Source organism: Salvia hispanica, chromosome 3, assembly GCF_029641045.1.
Source record: "Salvia hispanica isolate PSC_SH4W2 chromosome 3, Shi_PSC_v1, whole genome shotgun sequence".
In the NCBI taxonomy this organism is placed as follows: domain Eukaryota; kingdom Viridiplantae; phylum Streptophyta; class Magnoliopsida; order Lamiales; family Lamiaceae; genus Salvia; species Salvia hispanica.
The window spans coordinates 6,307,251-6,318,837 of record NC_142694.1 but is presented as its reverse complement, the minus strand read 5'-3'; the positions used below and the strand labels follow the sequence as shown (position 1 = coordinate 6,318,837).

The 11,587-nt window shown below is 39.4% G+C and overlaps 2 protein-coding genes across 2 annotated transcripts; one reads left to right on the top strand and one right to left on the bottom strand.

Moving 5' to 3' along the window:
• Positions 1–370: 370 nt before the first annotated feature.
• LOC125215726 (serine--glyoxylate aminotransferase) lies at positions 371–2,704 on the top strand. Its single transcript, XM_048117252.2, has 5 exons — positions 371–528; positions 871–1,089; positions 1,300–1,951; positions 2,125–2,335; positions 2,410–2,704. The coding sequence occupies exons 2-5, from the start codon at positions 885–887 to the stop codon at positions 2,545–2,547; spliced, it is 1,206 nt and encodes a 401-aa protein (XP_047973209.1). The 5' UTR covers positions 371–528; positions 871–884; the 3' UTR covers positions 2,548–2,704.
• A 350-nt stretch (positions 2,705–3,054) lies between these two features.
• Positions 3,055–10,983, bottom strand: LOC125216912 (PH, RCC1 and FYVE domains-containing protein 1-like). Its single transcript, XM_048118699.2, has 9 exons — positions 10,546–10,983; positions 9,639–9,725; positions 9,149–9,238; positions 8,997–9,077; positions 8,700–8,894; positions 6,475–8,592; positions 5,182–5,328; positions 4,088–4,467; positions 3,055–3,398 (listed from the first exon to the last, which is right to left on the bottom strand). The coding sequence occupies exons 1-9, from the start codon at positions 10,585–10,587 to the stop codon at positions 3,251–3,253; spliced, it is 3,288 nt and encodes a 1,095-aa protein (XP_047974656.2). The 5' UTR covers positions 10,588–10,983; the 3' UTR covers positions 3,055–3,250.
• Positions 10,984–11,587: the final 604 nt, after the last annotated feature.

Genomic DNA, 11,587 nt, shown 5'->3' with positions numbered 1-11,587 from the left:
GACTCAGAAAATTCTTGTTTGCATATAGATAGAGTGTTGAGATGAAGAGATATAAACAAAAGTCTTGAAAAGAAAAGGCAAAGATAAAACAAAATGCAGAAAACCATTAGTTGTGTGGCTTTGGTTTCCATAGAATAGGGTGTGGTTGAAAACACTTTATCACTTTATCCCTTGCCTTATTGTTTTCCACCTCAACTCCTTCTATGGCGTGTGTATTTCATGCATTTTCGATTTGAATTATTGACATTTGAATTATTAATATTGTTATTACACTTGTGGACCTCATACTTTTTGTTGAATCTATAGATTAAGCACACATAAAAAAAATGATATCTTCAAAATAGAAGAGCTCCTGAGATTGGTGTGTGTCTTATCTCCCATTGTGGGACCCACTAAATAGCCGTGATTGGTCTCCCGCCTCTTATAAAATTTTACACTAACTCTCTTCCCTTTTCATCCTTCATTTTGGGCTCTCTCTCTTTCTCTTCCTCTTCTTTCATTCTCTGCAGATTTCCCACTTCCACAGAGGTAAACTTGCAGCCTTTTCCTTTTATGTTTCACATGCATGCATGTAACTAGTGTTTATGTATGTTTTTCTCTGAATCCTTTTGCACGTTACAAAACGCTTAAGTCAAAAATACAACGAACAACAAAGTAGTAGATGTGTATATATAGTACTATTAGTAGTAGAAAATTGAGAAAAATATTAAAATTCAGAGTTTACGGGACATCAAAATTCATGATATTTCCGACAAAAACTCAGCATCGTCTTGTTTTATTTCTAGTACTATGGAGTATGGAGTAGTTTGATTATGCAATTCTTCAATATATTCATATCACATAAAGTGAACGGTTGATAATATCTGGTAGGGAGTGTGAAGAAGATGGATTATGTGAATGGACCCGGACGGAACCACCTGTTTGTTCCAGGGCCGGTTAATATCCCGGATCAGGTGATCCGGGCGATGAGCAGAAACAACGAGGACTACCGGTCTCCGGCCGTCCCAGCGCTCACCAAAACTTTGCTTGAGGATGTCAAGAAGATCTTCAAGACCACCTCTGGAACTCCTTTTCTCTTTCCCACTACAGGTTATATATACTTTACTTTTTTCATCATGTTTTCAATTTTTGATTGATCAGAAAAATTAGTCCCCTTTCATATTTTGATAAGTTTACATGTGTCTCATTCTCTACTATTTATATTTCAATCACTTTTTCCTTTCTATTATTACATTAAAACTCAGTGTTATCTGATACTAAGACTGCCTAGACTAATCCTCAATAGTACAAATGGAACAGGCACGGGCGCATGGGAGAGCGCGCTGACCAACACGCTCTCCCCGGGTGACCGGATCGTGTCGTTCCTGATCGGGCAGTTCAGCCTCCTGTGGATCGACCAGCAGCAGCGCCTCAACTTCAACGTGGACGTGGTGGAGAGCGAGTGGGGCCAGGGCGCCAACCTGGACGTCCTGGCCTCCAAGCTCGCGGACGACACGGCCCACACCATCAAGGCCATCTGCATCGTCCACAACGAGACCGCCACCGGCGTCACCAACAACCTCGCCACCGTGAGGAAAATCCTCGACCACTACCAGCACCCCGCCCTCCTCCTGGTGGACGGGGTGTCCTCCATCTGCGCCCTGGACTTCCGCATGGACGACTGGGGCGTAGATGTGGCGCTCACTGGGTCGCAGAAGGCGCTCTCGCTCCCAACAGGGATCGGGATCGTCTGCGCGAGCCCCAGGGCGATCGAGGCGTCGAAGAGTGCGAAATCGGTGAGAGTGTTCTTTGATTGGAAGGACTACTTGAAGTTCTACAAGTTGGGGACGTATTGGCCTTACACGCCTTCGATTCAGCTGCTCTATGGATTGAGGGCAGCTCTTGATCTCTTGTTTGAGGAAGGCCTTGACAATGTCATTATCCGGCACAACCGACTTGCCACCGCCACTAGGTGCGTCGTTTTAATTTATTCGTGCACGAAGGAAATATTTTTAAGGACAATAGTGTGTTATGATTATCTCATTTTACTAGTAGTTTCAAATATTGTGTGATACTCTGAAACATTTGGTCTCAGACATTAACGTATCGACTATTTTATATTGTTGGTGGTGATGATGTGGACAGGCTGGCGGTGGAGGCGTGGGGGCTGAAGAACTGCACGCAGAAGGAGGAGTGGCACAGCGACACGGTGACGGCGGTGGTGGTTCCAGCGTACATTGACAGCTCGGAGATCGTGCGGAGGGCGTGGAAGCGCTACAACTTGAGCTTGGGGTTGGGGCTCAACAAGGTGGCTGGCAAAGTTTTCAGAATAGGGCATCTTGGCAACCTTAATGAGGTATGTTTGAAGAATTTTTTTTTAGACCAAACAAACTCTAAATTGAGATTTGATTGATTTGTTGGTTGGTTCAGTTGCAATTGCTGGGGTGTCTTGGTGGGGTGGAGATGGTGCTCAAGGACGTTGGGTATCCGGTGAAGCTCGGAAGTGGTGTTGCCGCTGCAGCCGCGTACTTACAGAACACCACTCCTTTGATCCCTTCAAGGGTTTGATTTCACTTTTCTTATATGCTCTCATACTGTAAAAATTGAACCTTCATTTCCAACTATTGTGCCTTTGTATTTGGTGTTTAAGTGTACTTTAATGCAACTCTCTTCATCTTGATGCATTACTTACCTGCACAAAGAAAAATATAAAATGTTGTATGAACTTTATTTACCACCGTTATTTATGATTGTTATTTATGTGTATCACAAAAGCTACATCTGTCTCGAGTCTCGACAATACACCACAGTAATGTTCGGCTCGTTAGATAAGATGATAACGAGATAGAATTTGGGATAATCTAAAACGCATTATCGATGATTAAATTAGTCACCGGGGTAGAGATGAGATGGCTAATCATGAGATGTGCAATGTAATCTTGCATTATGAAGCCGGGCCAAGATATTTTGTCACAGACCGAACTTTTGAGAAAAATGTCAACCGAACAAGAGATACGGTCTTTAGTATAAAGTAAACATGGCAACCGAACGGCCCAAACATGTATTTCCTATGACTTAATCAAATATTTGTAATCCTACATAATAATGCATGTTAGACCATGACATAAATATTACAGTAAGTAGGTTATAATGTTAGTAGAGTATGAGTATGCAGATAAAGGAAATGTGAATTGTATCCAAATGCAAAAAGTGTGCACTATTTAGTGAGACAGGAGAGTATATCTTAGCAAGTAGGAGAAAAATAAAAGAATCATGTATATTGGATGTCATTGAGCTGAGTCCTGTTCCCTGCACCAGCACTTGATTTATCGAGAATTCGAAAGTTGTAACGCTCGTATACTCTTGCCTGATTTTCTGTCCACCATTGTGCTGCTTGCTTCTCAGTGAATCGCTTTCGGCTGCATTCAACCATATACAAGATATATTAAGTACTTTCTCAACCGGCAACATCAATGTTTTCCTTGCCAACTTAACTAATTGTGGCAAATGCGACTACATGAAATATTACCCCATTTTATTTTTGCACATGAACTGAATTTCCAGCATCCAAATACACGGTTGTCAATTTACAACGAAGTAATCTAAAGTGGTAAAGCTAAAGTGGCAAATTAATGCCAACATGACTCAGTTGAAGTGGTGTATTCAACAACTACATCACTTACTACATCGGCCATTCAAGTCATGTAGACATTTTATGTGTCCACCTCAAAATTCGCATATTTGGAGGCAAAACCTTTATTTCATGTGAAAAACAAATGTTGGTGAAAATCAGTGCGTTTATGTGCAATTACCCCAAACTAATGAAAAACTGTAATGAAACTTTATCAGGCACATTGTTTACAGAAGTAGTAACTCAAGCCGGAAATGAAGCTTCACATGTTAAAGATGATTTAGAAAATACATGCAGCCACCAGTATTATGTTACTCATTGGTCTTAACCCCTCAAAAAAGAACTCAGGTGTTACTGCAAAGCATGGCTTGAGTTTGGGAATACTCAGACAAGCATAACCATTTTGAAAACAGTAGTGCAAGTTATAAAATCCACAAAAAAAAGCTCGGTTAACCGCTAAAGCAACATGAACTATACCTGAAACGAACACGCCTCAGATCTTTTAGCCCGCCAGGTAGGGAGGTAAAAGTTATATAAACACCAGGCTCGTCTTGCTCAACCAACTCATTTTCATCATGAGAATCGCTTTCTTTTATTCTAATTCCAGTTCTCATGACTGCTTCAGTTTGACCTTGTTTGTCGTAATTGAAACTGTGATGGCTTGCTATGCTGGACCTGTTAGAAGGCAACAGATTACTTGATTCATATGGATGCACTTCCTGGCCATCTAATCGACCATTCAGCATATCAACAGTGACATTGGAAGCTTCATCTGTCGAGGGTATACCAAGAGGGGTAGGCGAACGCTGGACATTCCTTGCAGAACTAACAGGAAGCCTTTCAGCCATCTGCTTTAGCTAACATAAAATAATAAAAAATAAATAAATACTTGTAAAAAAAGCATCTGGCCATCCAAACTAGAACTTGAATATTGCATAATACGATTTAAATTGTAGCTTTAACCCCAAGAGTGGAGCATGGCATGACATCATGCATCCATACAATGATTTGATTAACTACACTAGTCTAAATTGACATGCAAAGTTTTGCAGGATGCACCAGTTAAATTCATTTCATCCTATAACAAGACATCAGAGTGCTAAGAAGAAACCAAACAAGAAATGATTTACATGGACAAATGGAGAGTTACGTTGGAAAGAGATGTCCTTTATTGGTGTAGCAAAAGTTGAGAGGAATTACAAATAGCAGTTATTAAACATTGACCAAGAGCTCCGTACCAATTACCTATAAATCAGTTTTACCAAAAACTCACATGTATAGATCTGGAAACTCAACACATCAGAAAACTCGTATGGTGATGAACAATGAAAGGTCACTATCTACTTGAGTTGCAAAGTTCTTTCTCTCTTCTAGCCATAGGGTTATTAATTTTATTCCAGAAATTAAATCTGCCCCTCAAAATGATAGATATTCATCTGAGGTGACATAGTGGCTATATGAACTATCTGACATTGTTTAGGATGCAAAGAATTATACCTGTTCCAGAAATTACATAGAAGCAAGCACACACAGGTTACCATTCATAAATTGGATTGTCAGAGATTCCTTACTTGTGCTGTAAGCGACCTAATCACTTCTTTTGCAGCTTTGCATTTAGCAGTCTCTTCCCCTGCAATTGCTATTGCATCCTTGAGCTGTTTAGTGGATGTTTCCAGCTTCACTTCCTGAAGTTGAGCCTTGCGGGTGAGATTTTCTACCTGTTGAAACACTCGTATGTTAATTGCAATGCAATCTCATAATCTCATGCTCATGAGATCATAAAATCATTTCCAGTTAAAAGTTAAAACTACATTAAATTGAAGAATTCAAACACTCTGAGCCTTAATGTGTACCAGATAAATCTATCAAGTCCTTTTACAGTTATAATAGTACACCACGAACTGCAGTGGCATATTTTCCCTCTAAATATGAAGAATAAAAGGCAGTAGAAAATCATAGAGATTGAGGGAAAATAAAAGGTAGGCATAAAAACCATTTTCTTGATAACTCCCCATAGGCTTTAAAAGGCTTTAAAAAATGAACAAAGAGACAACTCATTCTAGGAGATAATCGAATGAGGAACTATTAAAGAAATTACACCATGTCACCAGAAAAATAATGTCAATTTTCAGCTTGTAGTAAAGATGTTGATGATGTTATATTAGAAGCAATTGATGACTACTATCTGTTTTGTCTTCTCTGGTACAAGAAAATATGAAACTGCTAGCAATAACTCCAGCTAAAATCAGCCGAGGTGAATCTAATGCATAATACTAGTTCAGAGCAAACAGACAGAATAAAGCACTTTTCCTATGTAATTTTTTTATATTTTTAGAAATATCTCTAGCTATTAATTTGCTGTGGTGTTAACGTCAACATGTGTTAGGAGTAAAGGCTGTGGAAGGCTGGAAACTTAGTTGGAACGAACATGATGGTAAACAAAGCACAAGAACACAAATAAAGGATAAATATGGAAATAACAGAAAGATAAATCTCCTGCGCAGAGGCAGCCACACCTCCAAAAAGGGCTAGAACAATTAAGCTGAACAAAAAAAACTAATATATTTTTGGACAATTAAAAGGTAGGAAAAAATCCCTGTTTATAAGCCTCTACTGACATACTCCAACTTGAGTAAAACACCTAATTAACTAAAGACTCCTAAACCTACTCAAACTCGAAACGGGTGAACTGAACTTGAAGACTACTGACACATGACTTGTAAAAAACTAAGGAAAATTACAGAAAATCTGCAGGAAATACAGCAGGGACAATCCCTTTCAACATGAGATCAAAATGACTGGACAGTGCACCAAGAAAATTGTTCTATGAATTAATGTAAGATGAAATAGCTTAAATAAGGCACCTGGGCTTTCAAATTTATAATTTCCTCGCTAAGGCTACCATTTGTCAGTGTAGCATCGTTCAGAGCCACCTTAGGTGATGTAAGTCCTGCCAAAGTAGGAGTGGGTGTAGAAGCACGAGGGGGACTGCTCCTTCTTGATATTGGTGATGTTGCTCGAGAAACAATTCGCGATCCAGGAACTGAAGCTGAAGTTAATTTTTTTGAATATCCAGAGACTGGATCAAAAGAGTTAGTTGACCCCCATTGAGAACTTCTACTTGGGATTGGTGACACACGATTGCCATTGAAATCAAGTTTCTTATTCCTCTTTGTGGTGTGAATCTCCCCTTGTTTTGAGGATTCTATAGAAGAGAACCTAGCCAGAGGGGGGCGGGATCTTATATCCAACTTTTCATCTTTGACGACAGGATTATTTATCCCCTGATTCATACTTCTTCGTCTACTCACAGATGACTGAGATGGTGTGTCAACTTCAAAAGGCCTTTTCAATTTATTGAAGCAATTATCACAAACACGGTACGGTTTGTTTGGATTTGGTGCCATAGAAGCCCTTTGTGACTTCTTGCTGCTGCATGAATGGCAAAATACAAGTCCACAGTTATAACAATTGTGACGTTTTCTTTTGAAATTAAATGGTTGACGACAGCCAGAACACATGGAGTGTTCAGCCCCTGAAACTCCCTTATGGAGGCATATAGCTGCAGTAAAATTAGTACCACAAGCAATACTCTTCACATGCTTATCCTTTAAAGCTTCTACTAAAGTTGGAGAATTTCTGTCATCTGCATCTCCATGACCTAATCTACCATTCGCTCCGTTCCCCCAGGTATACACTTCATTTTTTGAAGTCAAAACAACCACATGGTAAGCACCACAAGCTATCTCGTCCGCAAAACTAGCAGCTAGTTTCCCTTCAACACGAGAAGGGAGCTTCCCAACAGCTTGCGGGTTCCCTAGTTGCCCATAAATTGGACTACCCATAGTATATACATGACCGGAGGTAGTAAGAGCTACCGTCATGCTGTGTCCACAGGTAACCTGGCAAAATATTGGCTCAGCAACAGCAGTGACACAGGTTGGGACAAGTTTTGACTCCTTGTCACCATGTCCAAGTCGACCTTTGTCGCCGTCCCCCCATGTAAGAAGTTTGCCTGAAGAACAATTACTGGAACTTGAGCTTCCATCCACAACATCAACAACTGCAGCAGTGTGCCAAACGCCGCATGCCACTCGCATGGTACGGAAACCCGTTAGTGATTCCACTTCTCTGGGCCTCGATATACTTTCCCTATCTCCATGACCAAGAACCCCGAATGTTCCATCACCAAAAGTGAACAACTGGCCAGCAGATGTTACGAGAGCAGTATGCCAAGGTCCACAAGAAATTGCAGATACATGAATCCCCTCCAGTGGCCCATTTACTATTTTTGGTATCCAATGACTCACTTCATTTCCATGCCCTAAAGCACCAAAATGGCCATCACCCCATGTGTACAAGTCCCCAGAAAGTGTGACTGCACAAGAATGATAATCACTACACGCAAGAAGCTCGATTTTAGTATTCATGAGGGTATTCATCAGCTTTGGATGCAGGACATCAGAATCTATACCATGACCAAGCCTGCCTCTCAATTCCTCACCCCAAGAGAAGATTTCTCCACGCTTGTTTACTAGAGAAGCATGTTGTGCACCGCAAGCTATGCTCTGCACATCTAATACAACAGCAGATTCCATTGCCTTGGGAAGCAATGAATCCATGTGTACACCAGAACTACTTCCAACTCTATGTGGTCCACCACCTATAATGCCATCACCTGTCCCCTCGCCCCAAATGAAAACATCTCCCAGAGCATCATTTTCATCATGACCAGAACCTTGACTTGATGAACTTACAGCACTGGAAAGGCTTACTCTGAAGGCATCCGCTCCCATACCTTTCATGAGACCATTCACACCATCTGAGTCACCAGAGGAAATCAAATGGGTAGAACCATTGGCAGACTCAAAAGGGAAGAAACTCTTTGGAGGCACAGCATATACAACATCTGAAAATGCCTTATCCACGTGAGTTTTTGGAGGACTATCATAAGGAGTATGGAGGTAAAGTTGGCTTCCATCCTGCATAGGTAAAAAATAACCTTTTTGAGAGAAAAAAATAACTTACAACTATTCCCAATCCGTACAACTAAAATTAGGACAGAAGCTCCATAAGCAAAGATACTAACCTTCTGCAAGCTATCACTGCCTCCAAATGGAGAATGTAGTGGAGAACTTCTTCTTGTATATATTCTAGGACTAGTAGCTCCAGAGGAAATACCATCACTCCTTGATTCGGTTCTCCATTTATGCTGATGATAGCGGGAAATCAATGCCTTAAGGCCACTAAACCACACTTCTGCTTCTTCCTTATCCTTGCAAATCTGTCCATCGCAAAGGATATAACATCAATGTGAAGAAGCTCAGAGTAGCAAGGGCCTAAATAATTTCTCTTGAGGAATTTGAACACTTCAAAAGGATCTCACCACATCAAGTGATCTGTCATTATATATCAAAGAAAAAGACTGATATTCCTTCTCAGGTCGTGGGTACCTTTGGAAAATTGGCTGCAGAAAAAACAAACAGAGTTACACGTATCAATTCACATGGATTACTTATTTCTGAGTAAGAAACTTACAGTCCTTTGACCAGAGATAATCCTGGATACATCACTAAGTTTAAGGTGTTTCTCTTCTTTGCCCGAGAACCATATCAGAACAGACTCATCCTGAAATCAAGTGCCTCCAATTAATAGATGATTTCAGGTGTTCACATGATTTCAAATGGGAGAATGAGAACCAATTACTCTGAAATCCACATAATTGCTTGATTTTATGATATAAATGCAATTATGCCATGCTTCATCAGTCACATGAATCGTAATAAACGTAGTAGAGACTTAATAAAATATCATAAGAGAATTCCATGACAAAACATTGTCGACATCTATCAGTTTTCTTGTTACAATTTTGGAGCAAAAAGACACCAACTCGTTAGCGGATTAGCGTATTAAATACGTTCAGACTCCATACTAGCTAGCAGTGACCTAGCACATAAAGTAGACCAATTATAAAGAAGATCCACACACAGAGGAAAAGAAAATTAATCTGGGGTTTACAAGGTCTTACATTTGCAAGGCGAAATGGACAAAACTTGGGTTTTCCTCTTCTTCCATACTTGAGTAACTGTGAGCCTTTCTTTAGAGCAGTAATTGCCTGTTGTGAAAGTCAATTGGAGCCTATATTATGACAGCCATAGAAGCAGTCTCTCCAGAAATATAAGTATAATACTATAATACATAAAAATATGAGAGTAAACATATTAAACATTTATTGCTAGACAATTGCATGAAAAGACATATCCACTGAAACAACTCCACTGCCCAAACCCCATATTATATCAAAAGGGACCACATTTACAATTTGAAAAGTCCGTGAACTAGACTTATATAAGAACATTTACGCTCTGCAGTAAATCATGACAGGCGAGAGCAAATCAAACAAATAGTTCAGTCATCTGAAACTCAAAAAGAATGCAAAACATAGTTAGTTCCATCCATCTGAAGCTATGAAGTGAGTGTCTTAGACTTTATGGGCATGACAGAAAGGTTGGCCCATAGTAATTGGTAAGGAATATAAATGTGCTCCAACAAAATCACATTCTCAGAGTGATATTAACTAGACCAAATTCACCAGTCAAAACATACTAACAAATCATGTGTTAATCCCTTACAAAGCAACTCCGACATCATTACTGGCCAACATGCATTTTGTGCATCGACCGAACCAGAAGACCTCTCTGAAGTGAACAATAAAATACCTAAGGTCACTATGTCCAATCTCAGAACTTCAAGTCAACATGAATTCACACACACATATAATGCTGAAGAAACACACACCTGCTCACATTGAAACGCAATACTAAAAAATAAACTCAAAACATACAAACACATTGAAACGTAATACTAAAGAAATAAACATAAACAGACAAATATACATATGAGACAAAGTGGCATATATATTTTATAAAACATACCTGCTCGATGTCTCTCTCCACGGGGCCACCCGCGCTGCTCATCCTAGCGCCGTTTCGCGGTGTCAAAAAAACGGATTCACTCCCGCATCTCCATAAAAGCCCTAAATCCTTTACCCATTTCACCACCCACACTTTACCCAATGGCCTCCAATCAACTGCGACGCATGCAGCAGTCGGAACAGCACGAGTTGCACGTAATGCAATTGCAGAGAGCCCCAAATCAGCAAGTGAAGTCAAAATTCTCAAAATGTGTGGAGACTTGAGCAATGGAGAGGAAATGCAGCACAAGGAGGAGCATCATCCAGCTGTCGGTTGACGAGTATTGCGACTTGGAGGTCGAGTTTTGAGGGAGAGTGGAAGAATCGAATCCAATGGATTTTTGATTTGATGATCAACAGTTCTCCGCAGCAGACGTTTATGGCAGAAGAGAGAGAGAGAGAGAGAGAGAGAGAGTGGACTTCTAATTAGCGTTACTTAAACACAACGTGTAATCATTCCAATGACTGAATTTTAAATTTTTAATTACTCCGTAATATAAGAAATACTACTACTTACTATATAAATTAAATTAAACCAATCTATATTGTGTGGCCTTAACATTGAACGACATTCATTCTATTTTAAAATGAGATTGTATTTTTTCTGTTACAAACTGACCGTTTTCTAATTAAAAACTTCAATCTTTGCGAAAAAATAGATTTACTATAATTTTACTCTTAAATCATGAATGGATGGGAATTATTGACATAAAGAGTTTGAATTTAAAATTTGGGAATTATTGACATAAAGCATGATTAATCAAAATCAATCTACATTAATTAAGGATATCTTTGTGGTTAAAGTGAAAAGTAGTCAACTTTCATTTTTATTTCCTAACTTTTCTCATATGGAGTACTACTTTTTTTTTTCTAATATATTACTCCACTTTATTAGTATTATTAAATGAATTCTCTCTGGTACTAACTTATTTTAAGCAAATTAATGATATTTTTGGAAAATTTTGAATCATACTTTATGTTGTAGATTATTATTATTTCAATTA